The sequence below is a fragment of the Caloenas nicobarica genome, chromosome 1 (assembly GCF_036013445.1).
Source record: "Caloenas nicobarica isolate bCalNic1 chromosome 1, bCalNic1.hap1, whole genome shotgun sequence".
Lineage (NCBI taxonomy): Eukaryota > Metazoa > Chordata > Aves > Columbiformes > Columbidae > Caloenas > Caloenas nicobarica.
In genome coordinates this window covers 14,142,708-14,168,994 of record NC_088245.1, presented here as the reverse complement: position 1 = coordinate 14,168,994, position 26,287 = coordinate 14,142,708, and the positions used below count along the sequence as shown (strand labels likewise).

The window sequence follows — 26,287 nt, the reverse complement described above, 5'->3', positions numbered from 1 at the left end:
TGTGTTAGTCAAAAACTGTTACCCTAAATGCTCAAAAAGATTAAAAGAAAGCATTTTCAGCTATTACCTACATATTTAATGACTGTATAGCAGATATGGTGGGTATGTGCCTTTTCAGGTTACATTGATCTATAAACGTTAGATTATATGAAATGAAATAATGCAATCATATTTTAAATATTTTTATGCCAGAAAAACAGTGAAGATGATAGAACAACACAACACTGAATATTCGGTAACAGCATTCATTAAAAACTTCATTTTTTTAGTAATTCGTGGTTTTCTGCCAATTTATTTAAAATATTTACATTTGCTTGGCTTTATTTGACTCAACTAGGTTTAAAAACTAGCATGGAATATGAAAGTATTGTCATAGAAATCATATTTGAAAAATTGCATTTTCTTATCCTCTGTGTAAGAACAGAAGCAGATATACTTTTGTACTTACAAAAGAACTCCTAGGAAATGTTCTGTATGAGTTTATCGGTAACGTGCTGCTGCACATTCTCCACCCACTGTTGACCTCTCCAGGTGGGACATCTCTGGAGCCGTTATTGGTACTGAATGTGGGACACTGGAATCTGGCTCAGCTATGGTATTTCTCAGAGATGGAGAAAGAAAAATATGCACTCCATACATGGACACTACAGGTTATGGGAACTTAAGATTTTATTTCAGTATGGGTGAGTATGTATTCCTAATGTAGTACAACATGTGGAGCATGTGAGGTTTAAATTGTGCAGTGTGCATAGAACAATTTTAAATACTCCTTTGGAAGACGATAGCTCTGATTCATGACTCTCATGCCAATGAGGATGTAAGACTGACCTCAGCCAGACCAAGAATTCATCCTTCTGGATGCCCACACAAGTGTACAAATATGGTGGGCAACTAAATAGGCTTTCCTAAAATGTTGTTCCAGATGGCACTGTCCTGCAGATGCAAATCTTTCTGAATGAGACGAGGCATTCTGAGTTTAGTAGCATTACTCCCATGGATTTACCCAGCCATCTCCAGGTTAAAACAGTTTAACGTAAAAGCTACACAAAGGTGTGTCCATTTAAGGTCAGTGTCTAAACTTCCTTTATAGTTAGAGTGGATGCGGTCAGCAAAATTACTGGAAAAACCCATCAGCCTACCATGAGATAGCTTTGCTAGACCAGCTGAGCAGCTCCCTGGACTCCACTGACTGCATGGGTTGGAGCTCCCTTGATGTGATGCAAGCTTAAGCACCCAGTGCACACATAGGTGTGGGTTCACTCTTGTTCGATCCTCAGACAGGTTTCATTACATAAGCACGGGTTTTTGTTGCCACTGGAGGTGTCCAAGTGTATCTGAGACATCAGCACAAGGCTGGCAGATCTAACCCAGGAGTTGGGGAAGAGTCACAGCCTGCTAGAGTAGCAGGTAGGTGAGGCAGACCCCTCCACAGTGTCTAAAATGATCCTTGGTATTACTGTTTAATCAACTGAACCTGCCTGTTGTGCCCACAAGATCCTGTAACAGCTCCATAGTTTAACAGTTCTTCATGTGAAGAAGCATCTTCTTGTCTTTTATCTTCTAATTTCACTCAGTGCCCCTTACTCCAATATTAGAAGAGTTAGTCATGTCTTTGTCATCCTTACCACACCATAGAGTATTTATAGGTACCTGTCATACCCTCCTGTAGTCATATCTGTGTAGACTCTGGTGTTAATCCATCAGGGTCAACACAGTTGCACATAAGGATGACATAGAAGTAGCACAGAGGTGGGACAGGCTTATCCGGTTGAAGACATAGTATAGTTTCTGCTCAAAAGCTCTTACTATATTCATAAATATTTTCCTCTGGTAATGTATTGGCCCAGGGTGAGATTCACACAGAGTGTGCTAATGGTGCTACAGTCTTGGAGGAGGAATGTCCTACACGTGGCATCCCTAGTGAAAAGAACTGATTTGGTGTTAGCATCATCTGTGGACCTTCCCTGCTGGGTTAAAGTACAACCTCAGGGATTTACTAGGGCTAAGAAAGCAACCAAGAGCAAACCTGTCCTGGCACTTCCCCTCCCCACTATTGTTTCCAATGCAACTTCATTAGTTTGGTGTTGTAACAGACCAAAATCCCTATGCACATGGTGATAATCATTCAGTACCTCATGGTGTTTTTCCAGAACTTTTATTTTGCACATAAAGGAAATTGCATGAGATTATTCTCTCAACACCATGTTTAGAGGAGGTGAGGATTTTTGCTTAAAAGTAGAGAATAATACAAAAATAAAGGAAGAAGCAGAGACAAAACTTGTGACCTCCACAAGCAACCTTCTGTAACAACAAGAAAAAACACCCTTTATTTAATGACTGGAAGACCTCATGTTGTTATCCTAAATTGTCACACATCTCCTATGTGTTACATGAATTACCAGTAAAGAACAGGAAAAAGAGGATGCTTTTTCCCAGTTCTTCCAAGCACTACAACACCTGCAAGAGAAACAGGAAAGAAAATTGCTCAACCTTCTGAACTTAGGGGAGAAGTTGTCAACACATGTAGGCACAGAGGATAGGGAGATATTGCTTGAAAAATGTGTTCTGTCCATACTTGTAAATTAAATAATAGTTTAAACATTCATGCAAGCAGAATATTTGAAAATATGTGTATGTTCCTTATTACAGTATAATACACATCAAAGATGCACATCTTATCTAGTTTTCTGGACTGCTTTCCCTAGTCCATTCCAAAAACTGGGCATCTGTAGTGAAAAAAGCAGAGGAAGTGCTTCATATATGCAGCTTTTCTAATTTACAGACTTTTCAAAGGAGCTTCCTCATCTGGGCTTGTTTGGGGTTTTTTTTGTTTTTTTTTTTTAGTACCTGCAGTACCCACAGTGTACAGGCAAAGGTTTTCTATTTCAATTACAGATACTTCATTTTTAAAACTTTTTTCCAGAACACCAAACTGGTGTAATGATGTCCATTTCATAACTACAATGTAGAGCTTAATGTCCATATATGCCAACACATCTGCTCTTTTGGAGAAGGTTAAAAGTGGTTTTGGTTCTACTGATATGAAGATATTTCAAATGTTGACCCATTCCAGTGAAGCAACCATGTTACACAGGTTTTGTCTGATACAGTAGACCCTATCCATCACTTTTAGGATATGATGTAGACAGTAGAAGAAACAGCACAACAAATAAGGCACACAAGTCTTCCTCATTTCCTGCCAACAGTAAATTCCCAGCTGCCAAACTATCAGCTGAGAAGTATTGAAGAGGTCCCCACATATGATGTGTGCGGCTGCAAGGAGTGTGAGCACTAAATAACATTTTACTGATGAGAACTCAAAAATCAGAACATTTCTATGTAAATAGGATTTAAAGCATACAGAGAGAAGTATTGCTTTGGGCACAACATTTTCTATTAAAATTATTTTGATAAGTTGATTAACGGAGCTACTTGAGGCTTTCATAATTGCCAACACCCTCGATTTCTGGCATGTTGTATCTGGTCAAATAGTTCTTATACACTGTGTCCTTAGGACTGAAGTTCTTTTGTTTCATATCCTAAATTCAATAGCATCTGGCTGTAATTATTTTCATAATTATGGCTGCATAATATGATTCCACTTTCCAATAACAAGGACTTCAATTAATTCTTTTCTCCCTCAAATATGTGTTGTACAGGAGGAACTTGCGATTCTGGAGAATCCCATGAAAATGATGTCATACTTTATGCCAAGATTGAAGGCAGAAGGGAACACATTCCTCTTGATACCCTGACCTATGCTGCTTACAAGGTAAATCATCTTAAACAAAGTTGGTGGGTCGGATCAATCCATTTTTAAGCCATCACAACAATATTGTATGTTACATTCCACAGGGGCAGTCAAACATGTCTTTCTCATGGACATAAATCATGGGCAGATCTCACAGTGACAGGGTGCCTTTGCGATGGGGCTCTGCAGTTATTGCTGTTCACCCCAGAGCAGGACTGCAGCGCTGGCTAGTGCTAGGATAATGGGAAAATGGGCACCAAGTGAAAATTTTTAGCCATCAGCTGAAAACTTTGGTGATAACATTTTCTTGCAAATAAACACTCCTGTCTCTACCCAAGCTCCTGGTAGCCATGGCCTGATACTCAGGAGCTACATCCTGAGAGCATCAGTCATGATAGGATCAGTGGCTGGGAGGAGAGTGACTTGGAAATGCCTGGATGTCTTTCCCGTGCCTGGTGCAGGAATTTTCAAGTCTTACACTCTTTATTTCCAGTTTAAATAAAATTGTGTGCCCTCTTAGAGGATACACGGAGATGCGAGCCTGACCTCAGCCATAGGACGCAGTTGCTAGCAGTGTGCACAGGCAGCTTCTCTTCTGCTGGTCATACAGCCTCCTTCTGACCATGCCCACCACCCAGGCAGCACAACGATGACCTTGAGCTTGCTGTCAGGATCCTTCCTGTCTAGGGCAAGGAAACACTTAGACCAGCCTGAGTAACCCAGCCCTGAGGTGTCCTTACCCTACTGCTGTAAAAAAGACAGCAAAAATTGATATGTAATATATAGACACATGGACGCACTAGAGTTTGAAATGCCGTATGCTTATACAGTGTGTGGAAAATTTGGCGGTAAAGGTGCAGCTGATTTCGAGCACAGGTCTGTGTGCATTTTCACTGTAACTCTCGCATTCAGAGAGCAAATGTTTACAGTAGGATTTGGCCTGAGTTTGGTTGAGTCACTTGCATTGTTTCATTGTGCGTGGCTTCCCTCCTCGCCTGCTTCTATGTGAAAGAAGGAGTAGAACTTTTTTAAAACTAAGGAAACTGTAATTGTAAAATAATAAAAAATTAATTGGGGAACTTGGGGAGAGATAGAATCTGAAATTACGCTGAATTCATTGTGGAGGGTTTTTTTTAAAACAAGCAGTTTTAAAGCTGACATCCTCTTTTGACATAATAAAGGTCTAATTACGTTGCTTTAGGACAAAGGCTAAGCTCCATAAGGCAGTGCTTTCATTTATTTCCACAACATAACATCCTCCCTACACGCGCCTGTGAACTCAGGCTGTTACTCCATTCTCACATATTCGGCCTAGATATGCCATTACCCTGCATTTGCTCCTGTGGGCTGAAAGGCTGCAGGACAAATATCGTCTTCCATTATCAACTGAGCACTGACCAAATAAACAGGTATTTTTCAGAACATAGAAGGTAGTCTTCTCTACAAGGTGTTTACAACCAAACAAACTGATCCCACTAAGGTGATATTTAGCACTGGTATCAATAGTCTTAATAGCTGTACACATATTATAAGATATTTTTATCTGGGATCTTCTGTGGAAGGAGGTGGCTAAAAAGACTTAACATAAATGAAGTAAGGAGAGAGAAAAGCACATTTGGTTCAACACATTTGAAGTCGCTTTTCTATTTTAAACAGTATCTTTTAAAATACTATTTGTTTTATTTAAACCTGATTCAATTTCTTTTAAAGGTTCCATCTCTGGTTTCTGTCGTCATTAGTCCAGACCTGCAGACTCCGGCAACCAAGTTTTGCCTGAAACAAAAGAATCACCACGGCCACAACAGGAATGTCTGGGCTGTGGACTACTTTCACATCCTTCCAGTGCTCCCATCCACAGTGACTCACATGATCCAGTTTTCCATCAATTTGGGTTGTGGAACTTATCAACCTGGTAACAGGTACGACAGATGAGATTTCTCTTTTGATTATCGTCCTCATAGCACATTTTGGTTTATAGCATCTATATGAATATTTGATTTTTTTGTCAGAAACAATGAAGCCAATTAATAATGACAATTATAAACTGCTCAAAAGCTAATGTTTCTCCTGATCTCCACAGGCCCAGTTTTATATACTACATATGCAATAAGGAGTCTATTAAACAGCTTTCCAGGTCAAAACTTGATTGTCTTAGTCCATTATTCTGAAATATGCTCATGATCTAGAGTGACTTTTGCTCCAGTTTCTGATGGGTATGCGATTTACCTTTTAATATTGTGTAAGGATGAAAGTATTAAAGGCAGCAGCAGAAACCTGCCCTGCTGACCTTCCAGAGATTACTGGTGCCACAAGCAGATCTAATTCATACAAGACTGGTGATAAAAGGCCCTCGTCTTGACGACCATCACTATGGAGACCTCACTGCCTGTACATTGACCACTGAACTTCACTTTTACTGGCTTCACTTTGTTTGGACATTCAACATTATTTTTTCCATGGAGTTAATTGAGAGGGAAAGGGAAAGAAGAGAGTCATTTGCTGATTCATATTCTGTAGAATATTAGACATGTTGGTTGTAAGGGGCTTTCACAAGTCATCTAGTGAAACCTGCTGCTGCAGCTGGGATTGTTACCAGCATAGGTCAGGTCAGCCATGGCTTCGCCTATCCATGACTTGAAAACCTCCATGGATGGACGTTGTGTTACCTCTCTGGGTGACCTCCTCAAGTGAAAAAGTGTTTCCTAATGTTCAGTCCAAACCTCTGAAGCCAGGTCTTTATGGCCATTGGCCTTTCTACTGTGCCTGCCAATAATAAGGAGAATTTGGCTCTGCCTCCCTTGTGAGTGCCCTCTACACCATTACAGGCCCACCAGGCTGAGCAAGCCAGCTCCTTAGCCCCTTCTAGCTCAGTGCTCTAGGTCATGGGCATCTTGGTCATACTCTGCTCCACCTCTCCAGTTGCTTAACATCCTTCTTCAAACAGGGCACCCAAAACCAAACTGTTCACTGACTCTTTTTCCTTATGTACATGTGAGACTGTTTATCCTGATCTTTTGTGAGGACTAACTTTATATTTTTCCAGAGGCAAGAGTTTAAATTAGGAGACTGTAAGTGCTTTTACATCCATGTCCCATGGCACCTGCTTCCAACTGGAAAGAGCCGTGTTAACACTGACGTTCTTAGAAGCCATGCAGGGTAGCAGAATTCAAGGGGCAGCAAAAATCAAGGCATTGCACTTATAATTGATAGGAAGGGAAGGCAGCAACATTTTTCTACGTGGAAAATGAAAACTTTGCCTGTAAACACTCCTGGCCTGTAAATGTGTTATATAAAGTCTCTGTCTCAGTCTGTTACCTGGTTGGGATTAGTATATCTTTTGAAATATCAATATTCTTCCTTTGTGTAAACTATTTCTGAAGCAGAAGCGAGATTTTTCATGACAAAAGAAGCACTAGGTTCCCATTATCCCTATTTGTATTTCCCAAATACAGCAGCATTTCCCATCTCCTGGTCTACAGCACATTTCATAATGCTTTCATTACTGCAAATGTGAGAGACTCGCACTGAATATATGCAGCAAATATGAGCCTCCAAGGTATCAGTATAGTTAAATCTGAACTAAATTAGTCAAAACCTCCATAAACCATTTTAATACACACTTACAATATCACAGTGATGGTACATTTAAATAAAGTAATATTGTCAGCAAATCATAATGAAAAGGAACAGTTATAATCCAATAATTTAGTACTGAGGTGATGAATTATGACTTTTATAATGTTCCATTGTCGTTACTTAAAATAAAACAGAATATTACAAGCTAATTATATGGAGGAAATTACAAGAATCTTTCAGTAAAATACTAAATCCTTAATAAATCAAGCACTTTCTATATTACTTTTTCAAGATCTTCAGAATGTAAATGATCTAAGGATTTCCTTATACCCTAGATTGTAAACAACATTTTTTAAAAAAATATGCAGTCAAACAGGGAAGGAAAAAGATCTAGTAATAACTTTTTGAAATCTGAACTTGTCAATGAGCTTTTGGGAGTATGGGTTTAATTACTCTGTGTCATAGACTCAGTGGATATATGTCATAGGCTCAGTTTCCTGTTCTCTAATGTCACTACCTGAGCATCAATGGTTTGGTTTAGCACTCATCTACGAAAACAGAGAACAGCAGACTTGTCCCAAGCAAATCTGGAGTTTTTGCTTACAGTTATGTCACAAAATTCACCAAAATTCACCGCTGTGCCCTCCAGGCTCTGTGGGATGGGAGGAAGCTTCCACAGACCAGCAGCGCAGAGGCTCCCTCAGCTCCCGGGGCCTTGGCCTGCTCCAGGGGCTCTCTGAAGGATGTCCTTCCCCAGGTCCCATCCACCCTCTGAAGTCCTCGGTGGGGGCTGGTGATTTTCACTGTTCCATAGTGCTTTCTGATCTCCATTCTGGCACGAGGGGTGGAGGAGGAAGATGACTGACAAGTTCAATGAAGTTAATATTCGTCACCAATGGAAGGGAAGAGCCAGCCAGTGCATAAATAACTAGTGGTCTTTTACCACCTGGTGAAGATGTAATGTTAGTAGCTGGCAGTTAAAAGTGTCCTGTGCTCCCATAATGCTTTCTAGCTCTGATTAATCCAAGTTTTCTCCTCATTATTTTTGAAACCATTTCTAGCTGAAATATGAGAGTAACATCAGCTTATTTAACAGTGGCAGCATAAAAACACTAGCTAGATGGTGGCCAAACAAGGACTAGGTGTTTAGACAGTCCTTAGTCTGTAGACTACCTTTTTGTTTTTTAAACACTGAGATTTGTTTCATGTTTGTATTTTCAGGATTTTTTGTATTCAAAGTCTGCTTAAAATTATTTCACACTTCAGCATCAGTAATTAGGAACAGCAGAGTTGGTGGTTTCTCAGTGTTGATACTTCTATGTTCATATCTATGCCAGGTAGGCTCATGGTGTCTTTCTCCTTTCTTTCTTTCTTTCTTTCACTGTGGTATCAGTGTCAGCTTGGAGTTTTCAACCAACCATGGTCGCTCTTGGTCCCTGCTCCACACCGAGTGTTTGCCTGAGATATGTGCTGGGCCTCACCTTCCCCACAGCACGGTCTACGCCTCTGAAAATTACAGCGGGTGAGAGTGTTCTCTGCAAAGCTAACGGAGATGCAATACTAGAGAAGTGAATTATAGGTGACAGAAGAAAGCAGCAAAGCATACAACCCCATGTCATCTTTCATTTTTTACTAGCTGAGGACAGCAAGGAAGGAGTGTTCTGGTCTCCCTGGCTGCCCAGTAATGAAATTTGAAATATATGGGGCTACTTCTGCAGTATAACATTATTTTTCTGATGCTAAAGATAAATAACAAAAAAAATAAAATCCTGTAGGCAGCATGGCGGTACATAAAATAAAAGTTATACCATCTCAAAGCCACAAAAGTTTTCCTGTTACTCAGAGGAACCATCAGTCAAAGCTATATTTACATCCACCTTTACTCACTTGGAATCCCAGTACTGGATTACAATGAAGCACATCCTCTGTAGTTCTGCAGATGAGGATGGTTGTTAGTGTCACTTTCTTATATCAATCCTTGTCTTTATTAAGTCTCTTCGGTACTATTCTGACCATAAAAGTTAACAGTGACATCTTGTTGCACAGTGCAAATCCCATGGTCCTGTATCCCTCTGTATCCCATGTTCCACAGACACGTCAGAGCAGTGGGTATGACCACGAGAAGTGAGCGTAGTTGAAGCATTGCTATGATCTGGTGACCACCATTTCTGTACCATTTTCATAGGAACCATTACCCCTGGTTTGTGTAGCAGGTGTAGCCCCTGTGGATGATATGAGAATGATGGCCCTGACCACAGCAGGCCTAATCGTCTGTGTCCCTCTTCTCACCCACGTGGGTTTCCACCAAACAGCTCAGTTGTACTGAAAGGTTTAATGCAGTATGCAATTTAAGTGATATTCATTGTGATGGAGAAGTTGCTACAGTGAAGCAGGTTAAGATCTTTGATGACTTCATACATTCATACAGGGAAAAAATGGCTAGGTTTTATAATGGAATAACTGACATTTGTATATTGTATGAAAATATTGTGGGCCCCGATCTTTATTTCCATGTATATTTTCTAAAGCTGCAGTAACTTCACTGCTTCATTTGACCAGATTTTAGAATTAAAGAACCTCACAAAGCTTCAAGTATAAGTAAACACATCTGTAAAACATACAGTTGCTTACCAACTATCAGTGTAAAATGCTAGCATTTGTTTTATATGTATTTCAGGTGGAACCGAATAACTATTCCCCTTCCCAATGCGGCATTAACAAGTGACACCAGGATTCGATGGAGACAAACAGGACCAATCCTTGGAAATATGTGGGCAATCGATAATAGTTAGTATTCTTATCCACAATCATGATACATCAGAAGAGTAAATTTTTGCATGCTGCTCCAAGTAAACGTATTTTCCAGAATCACAGGTCAAAATTCCTTTTCTTCTTATCTGTATGTGGTTACAGGTGCATTTTGAAGCTAGAGAGGAATTCTGTCATTTGAAAATGCAATCGCCTGGTAGATTACCCTGCTTTTTCTTTTAATTGAATGCTTTCCAGGAAAATATATTGGCGGCCAGGGCTTAATATAACATTTCCTCTGACTGCTTGGTCCTAATTACATAAATAGGTACTACTCTATGCTATTAAGGACACGTTTTGTGCCAGCCTAAGCGGCAGTTATAGCAACTGGGACATATTTTTCCTTCTGGACATAGAAGACCTTCGGAAAGCAATGCTGCTACCAAAACACTGACAAAACTTTAATATTGTTTATAATATCTTCAGGGGGAAAGGACCATCTGTTTCAGGGAACTATTCTTTTAGGAAATTATTTTTGACCTACCTGTTCTTTAAATGGATGTGGACAACTGGGATGAGCTTATATTGACTCATATAATTATAAAATGTAGTGCAGAGAGTAACCAGGGCCAAACTTGAAAGGAAATACTTTAAAGCACAGAAAAAAATATTTAGGAACACAGGATAGAATAGATACATGGTATGAAATGCAGAAATAAGTATGATTGAAAGGACTAACTGTGACAAGGTGCAATCTTTTTAGCTTGATCGTTAGCCTTAAATGATTTGGGACTAAGTAAACTAGATCCAGAATTTGTTTTATTAAATATGTGAAGTATGTGTTTTAAAGATTTAAGGTGAGGTACAATACCCTGTGAAATTTTGAAGTGATTCCCAGTAAGGTTAGATATGGAGCCTGGGAATGGTAAATAGTTACATCTTGGAAAATTCTTAAAATAGATTAATGCCTAGTTTTGCAAAGATTATCCTTGAAACTGCCTTGATAATATAATGCCACAAATGAAAGTTTTTCACAAAAAGTAATGAAAATTATTATCTTAATTGCATTAATGGGAAGCAGCATCATCTTGACATTCTGCATAGAGAATTAATGCTTGTCTTTAGAGATGATGATATACATCAAAAAGAAAGTAAAATGACAGGAAAATTTAGGTATGTGTACAGAAGAAGATGTCTGTGAGCATTTGCAAAGATGAGTTCCTACCTAAGAAAATGCAGACTGGAAATGCTGGAGACACTCCCAGAAGTTCACAGAAACATGAGCAAGATTAAATCAATTCAAGGATCCAAATGCTTTACAAAAGAGCAAAGCAGCAAAATTTTGAAAATGCACTTCCTTTGCTTGTAGAACTAAACACAATTCCGTCAAAGGATGCTGCATGCTCCAGCATGTACCACCTCAAAAGCAGTTTTACCAACCATCTGCCTAAGAAGTGCCAGCTCTGACATTTGTTTGAGGTGTAGAACCGTGACATGGGCATCAAGTCTTAAAGACAAACTTTTTAATGAGGTTTTGTGTGCCTCCTTTGTTAGATACTAGTGGAAATGAAGCTTTGCACTTCAGTACTGTAGGGAAAGACTTATAAACATTGGCAAACCATCCAAATTTTTGAGGAGGGGAAGATTTTCAGGGATTCGGCACTCTGACTTCTAGCTTCACAACTGTTTCTTATGTGAGTTAAGTTTTAAATGAAATCTGGAAGCTGGCCATCTTTTAGAAACACTGGAAACCCGCCAATTTTCATAAAGCTTTTTTTCATCTTGAATGACATCATAACGTCTTTAACCCTTCAACTTTTACCACCCCCTCAAAAAGACCTTGAAAGAGACAAATGAATCAAACAGACAGAACAGCATTTTTGCACCCTGAAAAGTGAGAAAATCTAGAAATCACATGAGGTCTGACGGGGAGTTAGTTACAGCGAGTAGCTAACAGGGATTTACAGTGTGTCTGCCAGGGAGTACCGACACACCGCTATGACGGGCAGCATCATAAAACTAAGAGAGGGGATAAATATTGGTTGTTATAGGTTATTCAGAATTGGTGGCTATTTGGATGATGTTCCAAAAGTCACACTGCAACTGGGTAACTCCAAGTAATAGGCGTTCTTCAACAGAAAAGGTTACAATATTCATGGTTAAGGCTTGCTTGTCATATTATATTGAAAGAACACTGCCCATAGGTTAACACTTTGGACTATACCCATATTAATGCTTTTCTTTATAGTAGTGCAATGAGGTGCAGATTATACTGACATTTGCTCGTCTTTCCTTCCTCCTTATTCTTCACAAAATATCAACACTGTTCATTTGGAGTCAATGGAGGAAGAAGAAATAAAAGAGTAAAACAAGTCTGGAATATATTCGAGTGCATATGATTTGAAGTTTTATTCCATTTGAAAGAATCAGTGAAAGTGTATGATAGTTAATAATTACTTAAGACATATAAGGGCAAGTTCTCATTCCAATAAATCCTATGACGTACATGGATATCAGTCAGAGAAGCAGCGGCACATTTTAAAAAATCTAGAAGTGTACTACTGGAATGTACTAGTACATATATTGGATTATATCTCTGAAATAAGATGAAGAAAAGGAAATACAAGAAAATAGACAATATGTAGCAACCCGTCTGATCTCATTCATGATCTTAGAAATACCGGGTACGTTAATTAAAACATCACTAGTGCTTCAAGCCACATATAGACATTACCCATTAAGTAATAAATTACCCCTGGCTATACTTGTACAAAATTCCATTACTCAATTCTACAGTAGGATGCAATCAAATGCATTTTATCCTTTTGTAGACCTCTTCCAGCTAGTGGGAGTAAGATAAATACAGTAACTGTATGATCAAGCCTGTATTCTTTCTTGTACATGTTCTATGCTGCTTATCACATAACAAAGCCTTTCATTTAACTGTTTTCTTTTCTCTGCAGTTTATATTGGTCCATCTTGCCTCAAATTCTGCTCAGGGCGAGGACAGTGTACTAGAAATGGCTGCAAGTAAGAGTTAAAATTCAGTACCTGTATTCAATTTCTGTCACATACTTCACTTGATGATCTGAAAGTTGAAGTGATATTCATTTCAACCCTTGCTTTTTGAGATGGCTAAATATAAAACTAGCATAGACCCCAGAATGCATAAATCTTACTGGAGAGCTCAAGATCAATCTTTCTAAACAGCAGCATATTTAATTTTTTTTAATAATAATTTTCTTTTGGGACAGAGTCAAATTTCTGGTTCACCATAAAATGTGCCACAGAGCACACTGAAATGCCAGTGATACGTGCTTTATTCTGGTTTTAGAGGTGATTTAGGACTGTATTACTTTTATATTACATTTTGGGAAAGAATCTCAATTTTTGTAGTTGTGATATCCCATAGCCTAACAGACCTCAAGGACAGAATGTCAGTACTCCACTTTTCTTCTGAATCTGGTTTGTTAAAACTGTTCCAGCCTAAAAAGTAAAGGTACTTTACTCAAAATCAGTAAGCACATGCAAAATATTGGCATAACTATTTTGGGGTATTAACAAGAGCGTGAGCCGTGGGGTGTTCTGTTTTGTTACATAATTTCTTCTAATCACATGTGACAAGCTACAGATAAAAGCGAATTAATAATTTTACTTGTGAAGAACAACGAATTATGTCAGCAGTATTTTTGCTCCAAAAACTAAGGATAGTATTTTTGTATTGTGCATTATATATACATTGGGGGTGGAGAGGAGCATTCATAACTATGATTTTTTTTTTAATTGGAAAAGTAAGTATTAGCTGAAAGAAAGGCATTGGCTATGCAAAACCTAAATAAAGTTTAAAGAGCTTCTTGGGTCTTGGATTTGAGAGGGACTTTGTAGGCGTCTTCCATTCATGAACAACTGCAGCCACTGTGTTGGTTTGCTAACCAACGGCAGGAGAAGACAGGTCATTAATTACACTGTTCGTTCTCCGTTGCCTGCAGGTGCGACCCCGGATTTTCAGGGCCGGCATGTGAGACGGCCTCGCAGACCTTCCCCGTGTTCATCTCGGAGAGCTTCGCCAGCTCCCGCCTCTCCTCCTACCACAACTTTTACTCCATCCGGGGGGCCGAGGTCAGCTTCGGCTGCGGGGTCCTGGCCAGCGGCAAGGCCCTGGTCTTCAACAAGGATGGGAGACGCCAGCTCATCACCTCCTTCCTTGACAGCTCCCAGTCCAGGTGAGAGGGGAAGAGCAGAAATGTGAGGCAAAAAAATTGGGGAACCCCTCCCCTTCCAGCTACAACCTTGTGTATTATTAGGCTGATTGTTTTAGCAGGAAGAAAAGTTCTTTAAAACTCCCAGTTCCATATTTTAATTGTGATTTCATATCGTTGCCTTTTTCCCCACTGCTTTGTAAACAACAGGGCCCAAAACAGACTGGAGGGAAGTTATTGTACAGCTCGGGTGGAAAATATGAAATGTTAATATCAAACCTGAGTGTCAAAGCCAAGTGCTAATTAATTATTTATGAGGTTGTGTTTATTTGACAGCTTGTGGCAGCTGATTAGATCCATTCACTAACTCTCCCTCCCCTTCAGTGCCTAATAAATAATTAAATGCTGTAATGATTGGCATTTTTTAGCTATGTGTGCCACATTGCATTATTTGACAGTAAAAACAAATCGCATGTACAAAACCGCATAACTGATATTTATCAAAATTTGTCTAGATTGGGAAGATCTGAAAACAACCTGGTTAGGGTAAAAAAAAAAAAAAAAAAAAAAAAAAAAAAAAAAAGAACCATGACTATGAAAATGGTACCCTGTAAATATTTGTGTAATTCCAATCCAGGTTCCTGCAGTTCACGCTACGCCTGGGCAGCAAGTCAGTGCTGAGCACCTGCAAAGCACCCGACCAACCCGGGGAAGGAGTGCTGCTGCACTACTCCTACGACAACGGGATTACCTGGAAACTACTGGAACACTATTCTTACCTCAACTACCACGAGCCAAGGTATATGCATAAATATTATGAGTGTTTTCTATATGCCATTAATGCTGGTAGCGATAGTCACTGCAGTGCTGAGGGTCAGTACATTGACCCACATGGTGCAGGAGTAAGCGGAGTGAAGATCTTTTACTGCATGCTGAAAGTTACCACTTTTCCTTATAACTTTTCAGCTGTTCTGGGCACTTCCCATTTTTGCCCACTTCTGTAAGAATGAACTCATGGATTTAACGGCATCCAAGTCTCCGGTGATGTGACAGAACAAGCTGAGGCAGGGCAGGATGAGTGGGAAGAAATGTACTTTTGGGAAATAAGAGCATGTCTCTTCCCATGGAAGCAGCCCCTTGTAAAGATAAATTAACATAAATTATTTGTAGCCTTGAAGCCATAGATACCTTCACTGCACCATCCTCTGGGATTAGGAGTTTGTAGGCAGCTCAGGACAGCTGAGACAAAATCTAACCACCAGGGTTTCTCCAGGTCAGCAGGGAAATTGTGTCTGTTCCCGTTATGAAGGCGATTACAGGACTTTGTGCTTGTGCCCATGGGCCGGACTCAGGAAAGAAGTTTTTCCTCATATTCAGATGGAACCTCCTACTTTTCAGTCTGCGCCCATTGCCCCTCATCCTGTTGTTGAGCACCAACATGCGAATCACAAAGAAGCTGAACAAAGAGCTCGTTTTGTTTAGCCATGCCTGTGTTTGGTGTCAGATTAGAGAGGAATGTATCTGATTTACTTAAATAAGGAATTATTTACTGTTATTATACATTTGTGAGACCATCCACCAATTTTAATAAAGTACATGCAAAATTAGGGGTATACACAACCATACCTGTACTGCAAGCCCAGAAGAATCTGGGCTGGTTCTGTGCAAACCCACTCAGACCTCCACGGGGATATATAAACTTTCATTGTTTATATATATTGAGCTCTGATCAGCTCATTTGAAAAAAATGTATATATATGTATATATATTTCCTCATCTTGTTAAGAACTCAATACAAAAATTGCAATATACAAAAGATGTTTAAGAATATTCTAATGGAAAAAACTTGTAACATTAAGTATATTTCATGGGAGCTATAACAAATACTCAAAAATCTGAGAGGAATGGCTGTATTTGGTAGAAGTATACTGCATGTGAACTTTAATTTCTAGTTTTAAATATTTGCAAAGGAAAAATACTACGAACTGGAATACTCATAAGCCTTCTTCAAAATTTCCTTTCCTGTCCTTTATTATAGTCACATATATATTTTATATGGCCCTGTTTCTAATTCTTAGATTCAAGATTACAGCTGTAGGGATTACATTTCCCTAAAGGTTTTTAATATATAGCACTATGAAATTTTTATAACAAAAAGGAAAATGTACATTCAGGTGACTGATTTTAATGAAGTTTAAGACATAAACGTAGTAAATTATATTGACGCTAGAGACCTTTTTTGCTTTTTGAGATTAAGTATGAAACACTTAATTTCTATTGTTCTGACAGGGCAAAGAGCTAAGCACAGCATACAAGGGTTAGAAAGGTTTTGCCACGGGATATGTATGTTCCACTCTGAGTAGAAAGAAAAATGATAAATGCACAAACCTGAAGATAATGCTGGCAATAATTATGATGAAGAACATGAAGAAAGCTTCACCTTTTCATATTATGTTGTCTGAAAATATCAGCATTTTTGGTAACATAGATGAACTGCTGAAAAGTTTGGCAATCAATCTGTATCCAGAAATTTAATTAATCTTCAGTCACACAAAAAATAATTACACATTTAATGTTTTGCTGAAAAGGTGCATTTAATCTGCTAACACTTGACAGCTGCATTTTTCTTCTGAGCAGAACAGCGGTGGCTTTTCAATATTAGGTATGCACATAGCTTGAAAGAATGAGATCAGAGCAAAGGTCTCTCAGCTGGTTTTTGAGAAATTTAATGGTAGCTGGTAATGTTAGTAGGAACACTTTTCTCTCCTGCAGCAGAAAAGTCATTAGCAAGAATACCCCTCCCTCTCCATTTATCTACAGCAAATCAAAGCCAGACAGGAGAAGCTGTTATGACTGGTGATGTAGTCAGATTCTGCGTACTAACCTATGTGACACATACAGTGGATTACACCAAAGTTTTTAAATTGTGTTTGCTTAGTCCTCTGGGATGAGAAATTTATTTTAACATGTTAAATATTTTAACATCCCATAGGTGTATCAGTGATGTATGTCAAGATTTAGGATTTTCTGTAAATTACTGTCAGCGTGAATTAGTGTCCATGTGGGTGAGCTTATGAGAGTTAAGAGTAAAAGGGAGGTTGCAGGCATCAGAGACAGCCACCAGCAGAGAAATAACAGAGCATTAGCTCACACAAGTGCCAAGGGCTTCGTGGCGTACACTGGATGCAGTGCTCCTCCTAGCCAGGGTACCAGCTGTCCTCAGGTTCACCTTACTGGCCTATGAAAGACAAAAATATTGGTTCCTTTTAGCATCAGTAGCCATTTAGTGTCATTTGTGCCTTTAAAAATTAACCCCAAAAGTCACAGAGTTTCTGCATATTAGGGAACCCTTGGTAGAGAGAAATTCCTTGTATGAATAGTTTATTCACATGCCAGAGAGTAATGGGGCTTGGTCTTTCTCTTAGATGGGTATGAAGTCATTCAAGCATGTTTATTTGAGCCACAAAAGAAATGTACCTGCCACATATAAAGTGTGTGCACTGCTAGTCCCTTGCCATGGGGATACAGCAGCCGTCACCTCTGGCTGTCCCGTGATGCTGCTCTTTCCAGACTGTGACGGGCAGAAAGCGGCTCCTAGAAACACCAGCCAGGACTTTTTGAGTCCTTTCCACCTGTTTAGCCAAGCTGTTTGATTTTTCCTTGCTAACTGATTAATGAATTCTTCTTTAAAATCAACGTGACATAAAACAGCAGCATTATAAATTTACTCTTTACAAGGACAGTTTAGCAAGTCATTTTTAAGAGTGTGGTTTTGCACAAAGAGTGCTGCAGGCACAAGACTTTCATAGGCACAGAACAAAACATTACAACAGGCAGCTTAGAAAGCCTTAAAGCTGGAAAAACTTGGTGCTAAAGTACAAAATGATGTTTCCAATTTACCTGATTTGTCATTTTATCCACATTTCCTCTAAGAGAGAAAGAAAAACATCAGATGCATGATGAGCTTGCTGAAAACTCTTTTGCCAGCAAGTAATCATACACCAATGGAGACAAATGTCCCCCTTGCCAGTCTGTTTCACAGCTCACATGTGTTGTGTGGGACACCATGGTCCTGGTGATTTATGGAGCTTTCAAGAAGGTGTTGTTGCTGTGGCAATTAATACATGCTCCCTGCTGCTATGTACAATAATTTTTCCTGGAAATTAGATATTACTCTTAATTTTCTTTGCAGTTTGTCAATTATAGGTTTGTTGACATAGCTGCCATGACAAACCAGGTGACCTTGCATACCAGGAGAAAAACCTGGGACTCACTTCCAGTGGCTTCCCTAGGCAACTACAGAGGAAAAGTGTGTGCCATAAGAGACTACACATAATCATGGTGTTCGACAAGACAAACCTTTTCCACTTGAACGTGGCAATTTGAAGACACGTGTTCTTCTAGGACAAGAGCAACACAGGCATGACGTTAGTGCTGTGCCTAAACAAGCACAGATGTTAAGAAGATGCATCTATTCAGATCAGGATAAAATCCACTGAGTCTGAGAAAGTGGAGCTGGAATTTGTAAATCTTTGTCAGCTGATCATCCCTTTGGCAGTCTAAACCCCTGGTCTGCAGCTGGGTTTCAGATGGAGGGCATTCAGGTTTCTTCTGGTAAGCAAAAGCAACTGTAAAAATTGTAGAGCTCAACAGTAGCAGCAAAAATTACAAAATTGGTGGCTTTTACACATATATTTCAATAAATACATTGACTACCAAGAGAATTAATGATTCCCCTGTCCGTGTCACTGGTAGAAGGTACACCAGTACATGCTAAGGAATTTGTGGGCTGAATTTAACCCATGATTTTTGGAGTCAATAAGAAAAACATAACCATAAAATACTTCCCTGTGGAATTATTAAAAACAGCAAAACTTTCAGTAATAACTTTGTTTTGCTTTCCAGAATAATTTCAGTGGAGCTGCCTGAAGATGCAAGACAGATTGGTATTCAGTTCAGATGGTGGCAACCGTATCACTCTTCTCAAGGAGAAGATGTGTGGGCAATTGATGAAATCATCATGACCTCTGTGCTCTTCAATAGCATCAGTCTGGACTTCACCAACCTAGTTGAAGTCACACAGTCTCTGGGGTTCTACCTGGGAAATGTTCAGCCCTACTGTGGACATGACTGGACCCTTTGGTGAGAAACACATACTCATTTCTGCTCTACTGTTGTTTTCCTTGTCTATTAATCCTGCTAAGAACCAAGTGACTTCTGCAGCTGAGTCTTTCTGGCAGCTATTCAGACTAATTGTGTCTCTTCCTCACATTATAGACAAAAATACTGTTACTAATCAAATTGCAATTAGCAATAAGTTTTTACACCCCGTTGCACAGATATTTATTTTTGATGGGAACCTCATTAATGTTTATGAATATATAAAGGGTGAGTGTCACAAGGATGGAGCCAGGCTCTTCTCAGTGACAACCAACAGTAAGACAAGGGGTAATGGGTTCAAGCTGGAACACAAGAGGTTCCACTTAAATTTGAGAAGAAACTTCTTCACGGTGAGTGTGACAGAACACTGGAACAGGCTGCCCAGGGCGGTTGTGGAGTCTCCTTCTCTGGAGACATTCAAAACCCACCTGGACACCTTCCTGTGTAACCTCATCTGGGTGTTCCTGCTCCGGCAGGGGGATTGGACTAGATGATCTTTTGAGGTCCCTTCCAATCCCTAACATTCTGTGGTTCTGTGATTCTTGCATGTAGAATTCTTTCCCCACAAAACATTTAAAGAATATCCTAATAGAAACTATTTAGAAAATTTTTATAATCTTCACTTAAAATCCAACCAGGTTAATATGAGTATCCAGGTTATGAAAAAAATCAGTTAAGTACAGACTCCAAATATTTTGTAAGTGGTGTTCATATCTGTTTATGTAGCCATTAGGTTACACTCCTAAAAGGAAAGGAAGCAGAATGTTGGTAGAATGATGTTAGCCATCTGTAGATATTTTCTCTGATATTATATCCATTTTGTCATTTACACTGTGCATCATTATGACATATTGAAATTATGCCTAAAATGTGCTGCGTATTTAGAACAAAAGTGAGAAAACATCACCTGCCTCAAAGGAAAAAAAAAAAAAAAAAAAAGGTGAGAAGAGAAAAAGAAGTGAATAACAAAGGAAAAGAAAACTCTCTTCTGATTGTGTAAAAATAAGCTTTTTTTAGTAAAATATTAATCTGCTTCACAAAAATTAAGTTCTGAAGTACATAAGTGTAAAATTTGGAATTAATACAAATGAAGCTCAGTTTAATCTGTATTTTTATTAAAACCAAACACCAATTTTGTGCTACTCTGATCAACATATAAACCCAGTATGGCTTTAATTGGCGCAGATATATTTATTTGGAGAAAGTACAATCACAGCAATTATAGAAAACCTCAAGAAAATATAAAGAATTTTAGCGTCCCCATGGACACTCAGAGAAACACTGTTGGAATTTTATTAACAAGTATCTCTGAGCAAGCTGATTTGACTTTCTGATCATCTGTCAAACTAAAAGGAGTTGGCTTAGCAGTAGGAACAAAACCAAATGTGTTCTACCGGTGATAATGAGGCGGTAGAAGCATCATTAACCACTTTAATAAGGACAAGGAAGGTACTCGCTGCTCATTAAAATGAAACAACATGTTAGGGCTCAAATTGTTTGCATCTTCTTCATCAAAGAGCTGGAATGAAAGCCCTTTAATGACATTGTTTTCCCTCTGTTCTTGTAAGACCAATTTATCACTGGTAGGGGGGTAGGTTATTTAAGATAGCAGAGGTTCCTCTGTTTCCCTCCTATGTCTCTAAATCAGAATCAAAATAATAAAATGCTAAGCTAAATTCTCCATCCCACATAGTGCGTAGGATTTGTAGTGCTCAGCCATAGTGGAAATATTGAACATTCCATGCATCAATAAAGAATCAAAGCCTTTGCAATATTTCCTTACTATTTATGTATAAGTATTTTTCATTATCACTGGAAGACATGAACTCTATCCTTTACTGACCTTGTTTCTCTCAAGGGAAATTTTTAAACTTACACAAAGTCTGTACAAATGGCTGCTAGTTAAATTAATTATTGTTGGCTTTTCCCAGCTGTGAGTCCATTTGGTTCTCATTTTCTAACTCATGACTTTCTATGAGCAGAGTTTCAGTAGCATTGACATCATTCTCTTGGGAAAAGTCTGACAACTGCTTTTCATTTGTGGAACTATGGTTAGTATGCTATAAATCATTTTACAGGGTGTCATCCCCAGGCCTATTTTCACTGAGTTGCCTTTAATTGTCTATTAGGCCTCTATTCCTACCTCAGAATCTATAAACCTGAAATATTTATCCTTAAAATTGCAGGAAACCGAGGAGGGGATTTTTATTTTTGTTGAAGGGGGAGGTTTTTCTTTTCAATATCTAGCTTCTTTTAGAAAAGAGGGGTTTGTTGATATACATATATTTTGAGCAAGTGTGATTTATGAGTGTTTTATAATGGTCTATATCTGGAACAGTGGCTTTATTTGGTTGCAATCATTAACATTTTGTTTCAAATGGGTTCTTAGACTTTATTATAGCAAATGTACTGAGTTTACTGAAAGGACTCCAGAACACTTTTAAAACGAAATGTTTCATGATGTATGTTAATTCATCACTTCTCCAAAATGCTTATACACAGGCAAGGTTTTGACCCAAATGCCTCTGGAGTGTTACAGAATATTTACAGCCACTTGCTGAATGCTTTTAAGTATTGATAAAGATGCTACCACTTAGTTTTTTTATTGTGAGTTTTCTGGATTTGGGGTTTTTTTTTAATATTCATCTGAACACAAATAAAATAGCATTATATAAATAAACTGTTTTCAGTCAGATTACAACATTATGATTTAATTCAATGTAATGGGCAATAGGTTGTCCCACTGTCCCTGGAGCAGCATGGGGACAGGCTGAACTATCCTTATGGAGCAATGTAATACAGTTGCCCTACATCAGCTTGATAGTTTACCTGTGTTTACAAAATGTTTTGTATTTTATGTCAATTTTTACTCCCTAACATGCAGAAAGTTTCTTTTGGGTAAATGACTTAGTTAAGATATATTAATACATTTAGGAATTATTTAACAAAGTAGGTATGATGTGATGTAAAAAGACATAAACATCTCCAGCTGAGGCTGGAGTGAGCGTTTGGCCGTCGTGTCAATATTCTCAGTGAATGCAGCTTTACAAAACCAACTGCATCCTTGTGGCTTTTCAGTATTCCTGAAAGTACCGGCCTTGAAAATGTGGTAACTCTGGAGATCCCAGAGCAGTTTGGAGCAGCGCAGGTTGGCTGACATTGGCTGTGATATCATTCCCAGAAGTACCAATTAGTTGGCAGTGCTTGGAGGGAGAGCGATTGTTCTGAGGGCACCTATGGGTATTGTGTTCCTGCGCCTCCACAGGTCTAATTATAGACGTGCTAGAAACCAACTCACAGCTACATATTTATACAAAAAATGTAGCCTCTGCATTCTTGTTTCTGAAAAATTTTTTAGTTAATTATTGTTACGCCACAGACATTAGTCTGTCTTTTACAAAATGCGGAGAAGTATTCAGCTGCGTAACTCCCAGAACAAAGAAAGAAAACATTTGGTATTCCAGCAGAAGAGCATACCCCTACCCACATATGTGGGAGAGCTGGAGAGCAAAGAAGCGGCAAGTAAGGTAAAACCCCCACCTTTAATGCTACCCTTGTTCAGCTGGCGGCAATTTGTGGATGATAAAGGACTTTGTGAACCTATAATGTGATTTCCTCCCCGTAAAAGAGCTTCTTACGAAGCATCACAGATTTTCTTAATCTCCTCACTAGCTTATTTTTTCACATTTCCTTAATATCCATTTTAAACAGCTGTTTTGACTTTAAAACAATGCTTACTTAATGTACTGTGTACAATATCCAGTGGTTAAGTTGTTACATGAAAATGAATACTAAACCTAAAGTGGTTTAATCATGACCTGAATGCCACCAGTGAAAAAGATCAGAGTTTAAGATTTTGTTTTCTATTTTTACACGAGTAGTATTGAATAGAGGGAAATTTTGTGCAGACAAGACAAAATGAAACATTTAATTCTTGCGCCTACGCTGAGCACCAGTTCTTCACTTTTCTTCTATCACTTTGGGGAAGACAGCTTCCGAGCAGATGTTTCATCAAACTCTTAGTTTCAACTCCTTTATTCTGTTCAGCTGAGCTTTAGGTAACTGTGATGTGCTGTGCCCAGGTTTATGTGTGCAATGCCAAATCATCTTCCAAATCATTGCTACATGTAACTTTCAGCTGATTATAATGCACATGGATGACTGATACCTGAAGAGCCTGGTTGCACTGGCACAGATTTCCCAAGAGGGCTTCAGTAAAACTTTGATTTCGCACATCAGCCATGAAATTTCAAGTTGCATTGCAGAAATTAAAACTATATCAGACCAAGGGAGCTTTAATTTTCAAATCTTCGGTATTTGTCATTTTGAAGAGTACAAGTTTGGAAGAAAAATAAATTCAGGCATTGTCCAAACAAATTCTTCTGAGATGGATTCAGTTCTAACAATGAAGCCACAAACCACAGATTACCAGCTGGACTGCTGATGAATGTAGATTGTATCTTCTGCTCAACTTAAAATTATCCTTCCTGTTGAAAAGGAAAACACTGACAACATTGACAGAAACAGCAAACAGTTGATATACAGTTTTCCAAGGCAACTTGCTGCCTTCTGGTCCAGTTGTCTATGATGGTGCCCCAGCAGTGAAGGGAACATTCATCCACAGTTGGTTCATAGTGCTATTTGCCATAGAATCATAGAACCATAGTATTATAGAATCACAGAATAGTTTGGGTTGGAAGGGACCTTCAAAGCTCATCTAGTCCAACCCCACTGCAACGAGCAGGGACATCTTCAACTAGATCAGGTTGCTCAGAGCCCCATCCAGCCTGGCCTGGGATATCTCCAGGGATGGGGCATCTACCACTTCTCTGGGTAACCTGTGCCAGTATATTACCTCCCTCATTGTAAAACATTTCTTCCTCATCTCCAGCCTGAATCTCCCCTCCTTTAGATATAAACCATTACCCTTTGCCCTATAACAACAGGCCCTCCAGCTGACCACACTCCTTTTGATGAGGCCCAAGATACAATTGGCCTTCTGGCCTGCGAATGCACATTGCTGGCTCATGTCCAATCTTTCATGCCCCAGTACCCTGAAGTCTTTCTCTGCAGGGCTGCTCTCCATCCCTTCACCCCCCGCCTGTATTGATAGCAGGGGCTGCCCCAACCCAGGTCCAAGACCTTGCACTTGGCCTTGTTGAACCCCATGAGGTTCGCATGGGTCCACTTCTCAAGCTTGTCCAGGTCCCTCAGGCATGTCAGCTCAGCCTGGTGTCATCATAGACTGGGTAGTTTCATACGGTGCCATGAGTTGGGTCCTCCTTTAGGAAATGAAGCCACAGAGAGCAAGGTCAGAGAGTAAAATGGAGCCCGTACAAAGTAACAGCAATTTGATAATGAAAAAACTAATGTCAGCTTTCACTAATTTCTTCTAAAGCTTTAAGGTCGGATGCTGACATTTATGGCTTAACTGCTCTCTCTGGAAAGGATGTTACAGAAAATAGAGTGGGTCAGTGAATCAATTTAAAAGAAAGCTAAGTAACACTGACTTGTATTCCTAGTCCTTACACTGACTTTGTTGTGACCTTGAATTTTGCAGGGGTAGAAGATAATATGTTCTATTGTATGGTGTTGAAAGATTAGGATTTCTTATTTAAGATGAGAAACTGTAACTTACTCAACTGCAAGGGCAGTTGAACTAGATAATTTTCTTCATCACCACTGTACTGAATATAGCTTTTTATTTTTGTATGATGATTTGCAGTGATTTTCTTTAAAAAGATGCAGTCCCTATCCTAAATTGTTTGCATCTAAGAACAATCTTAGAAAACGTTGAAGCTGAAAGGACTACATTACTTCTGAAGACACTAACTAAACATCTCAAACTAAGGAGAGGGAGGCAATGTTCATTCTACATGAATTTTTGAAGGCTAGTGTGCAGGATTCAAAGTTTAGGTTGTTATTACTTCCTCCTTATACCTCTCTTGAATTTGGTATTTTTTTTTCCTTTTGAATAGTGCATAGAAGAAAAACCTGTATTTAAATTGAAATAACCTGTAGTTCAAACTATGTATCGTGTTAGCATGCATGTCATACTACTGACAAAATGATCTTCTCCAATCCACTGGATAATTTAACTTTTATATCAGTACATCCTGCAGAAAAGAATCTGAGGATAGACAATATTAACTCTGAAATGATCAAAAGTCAATGAATGCATTGCATATAGAATCACTTGAAAATCAATTGAATGAAAAGTCTATGTAATAAGAATATTTTAAAATAAATGCAGTGTATCTTTACTGTCCAGTGTTTGAATGAAATTACAGCTGTTACTGTGACATGACCTTAGGCAATGGACACTCCTGGGGAACGAACTTTCTTTTTGTTGGTTTTTTTCTGTATTGTCCTTCTCTTGATCCTAACTTGAGCCTTAATACAAAGAACTGTTAGTAAGAACTAACAGAATAATCCAGTGTTTCACACTCTGGGATACATTAAGGCCTTCCGGGTAATTTGCAGAAGTACCAAGGGAAAGATGCTTCTGTGCATGGTCTCATCCCACGTGCCAATCTGCAGAACAAAGAAAGAAGCATCACTGTATTTAACCCAGAACCATTCATAATGTTCCCTTTGGAATTATTTTGGGGATGGATCCTGATTCTTTCCTTACATTTCTCAGTTTTACAGGAGATTCGAAGTTAGCTTCTAGCATGCGCTACGTGGAGACCCAGTCTATGCAGATCGGAGCTTCGTATATGATACAGTTCAACTTGGTGATGGGCTGTGGTCAGGAGTTTACTCCTCATATGGACAACCAGGTGAAACTGGAATACTCCACCAACCACGGCCTCACGTGGCATCTTGTTCAGGAGGTGAGGCTGGCAACAAG

The 26,287-nt window shown here is 39.0% G+C and overlaps 1 protein-coding gene across 1 annotated transcript in view; it reads left to right on the top strand.

Moving 5' to 3' along the window:
* Positions 1-26,287, top strand: part of RELN (reelin) — a 289,052-nt gene that overhangs the window by 176,790 nt on the left and 85,975 nt on the right. Inside the window, exons 12-21 of the mRNA XM_065628247.1 lie at positions 532-683; positions 3,660-3,772; positions 5,462-5,670; positions 8,721-8,849; positions 10,005-10,114; positions 13,039-13,105; positions 14,065-14,298; positions 14,912-15,073; positions 19,180-19,416; positions 26,078-26,270. Coding sequence (XP_065484319.1) covers positions 532-683; positions 3,660-3,772; positions 5,462-5,670; positions 8,721-8,849; positions 10,005-10,114; positions 13,039-13,105; positions 14,065-14,298; positions 14,912-15,073; positions 19,180-19,416; positions 26,078-26,270 — 1,606 coding nt within the window. The remainder of the gene's footprint in view (positions 1-531; positions 684-3,659; positions 3,773-5,461; positions 5,671-8,720; positions 8,850-10,004; positions 10,115-13,038; positions 13,106-14,064; positions 14,299-14,911; positions 15,074-19,179; positions 19,417-26,077; positions 26,271-26,287) is intronic.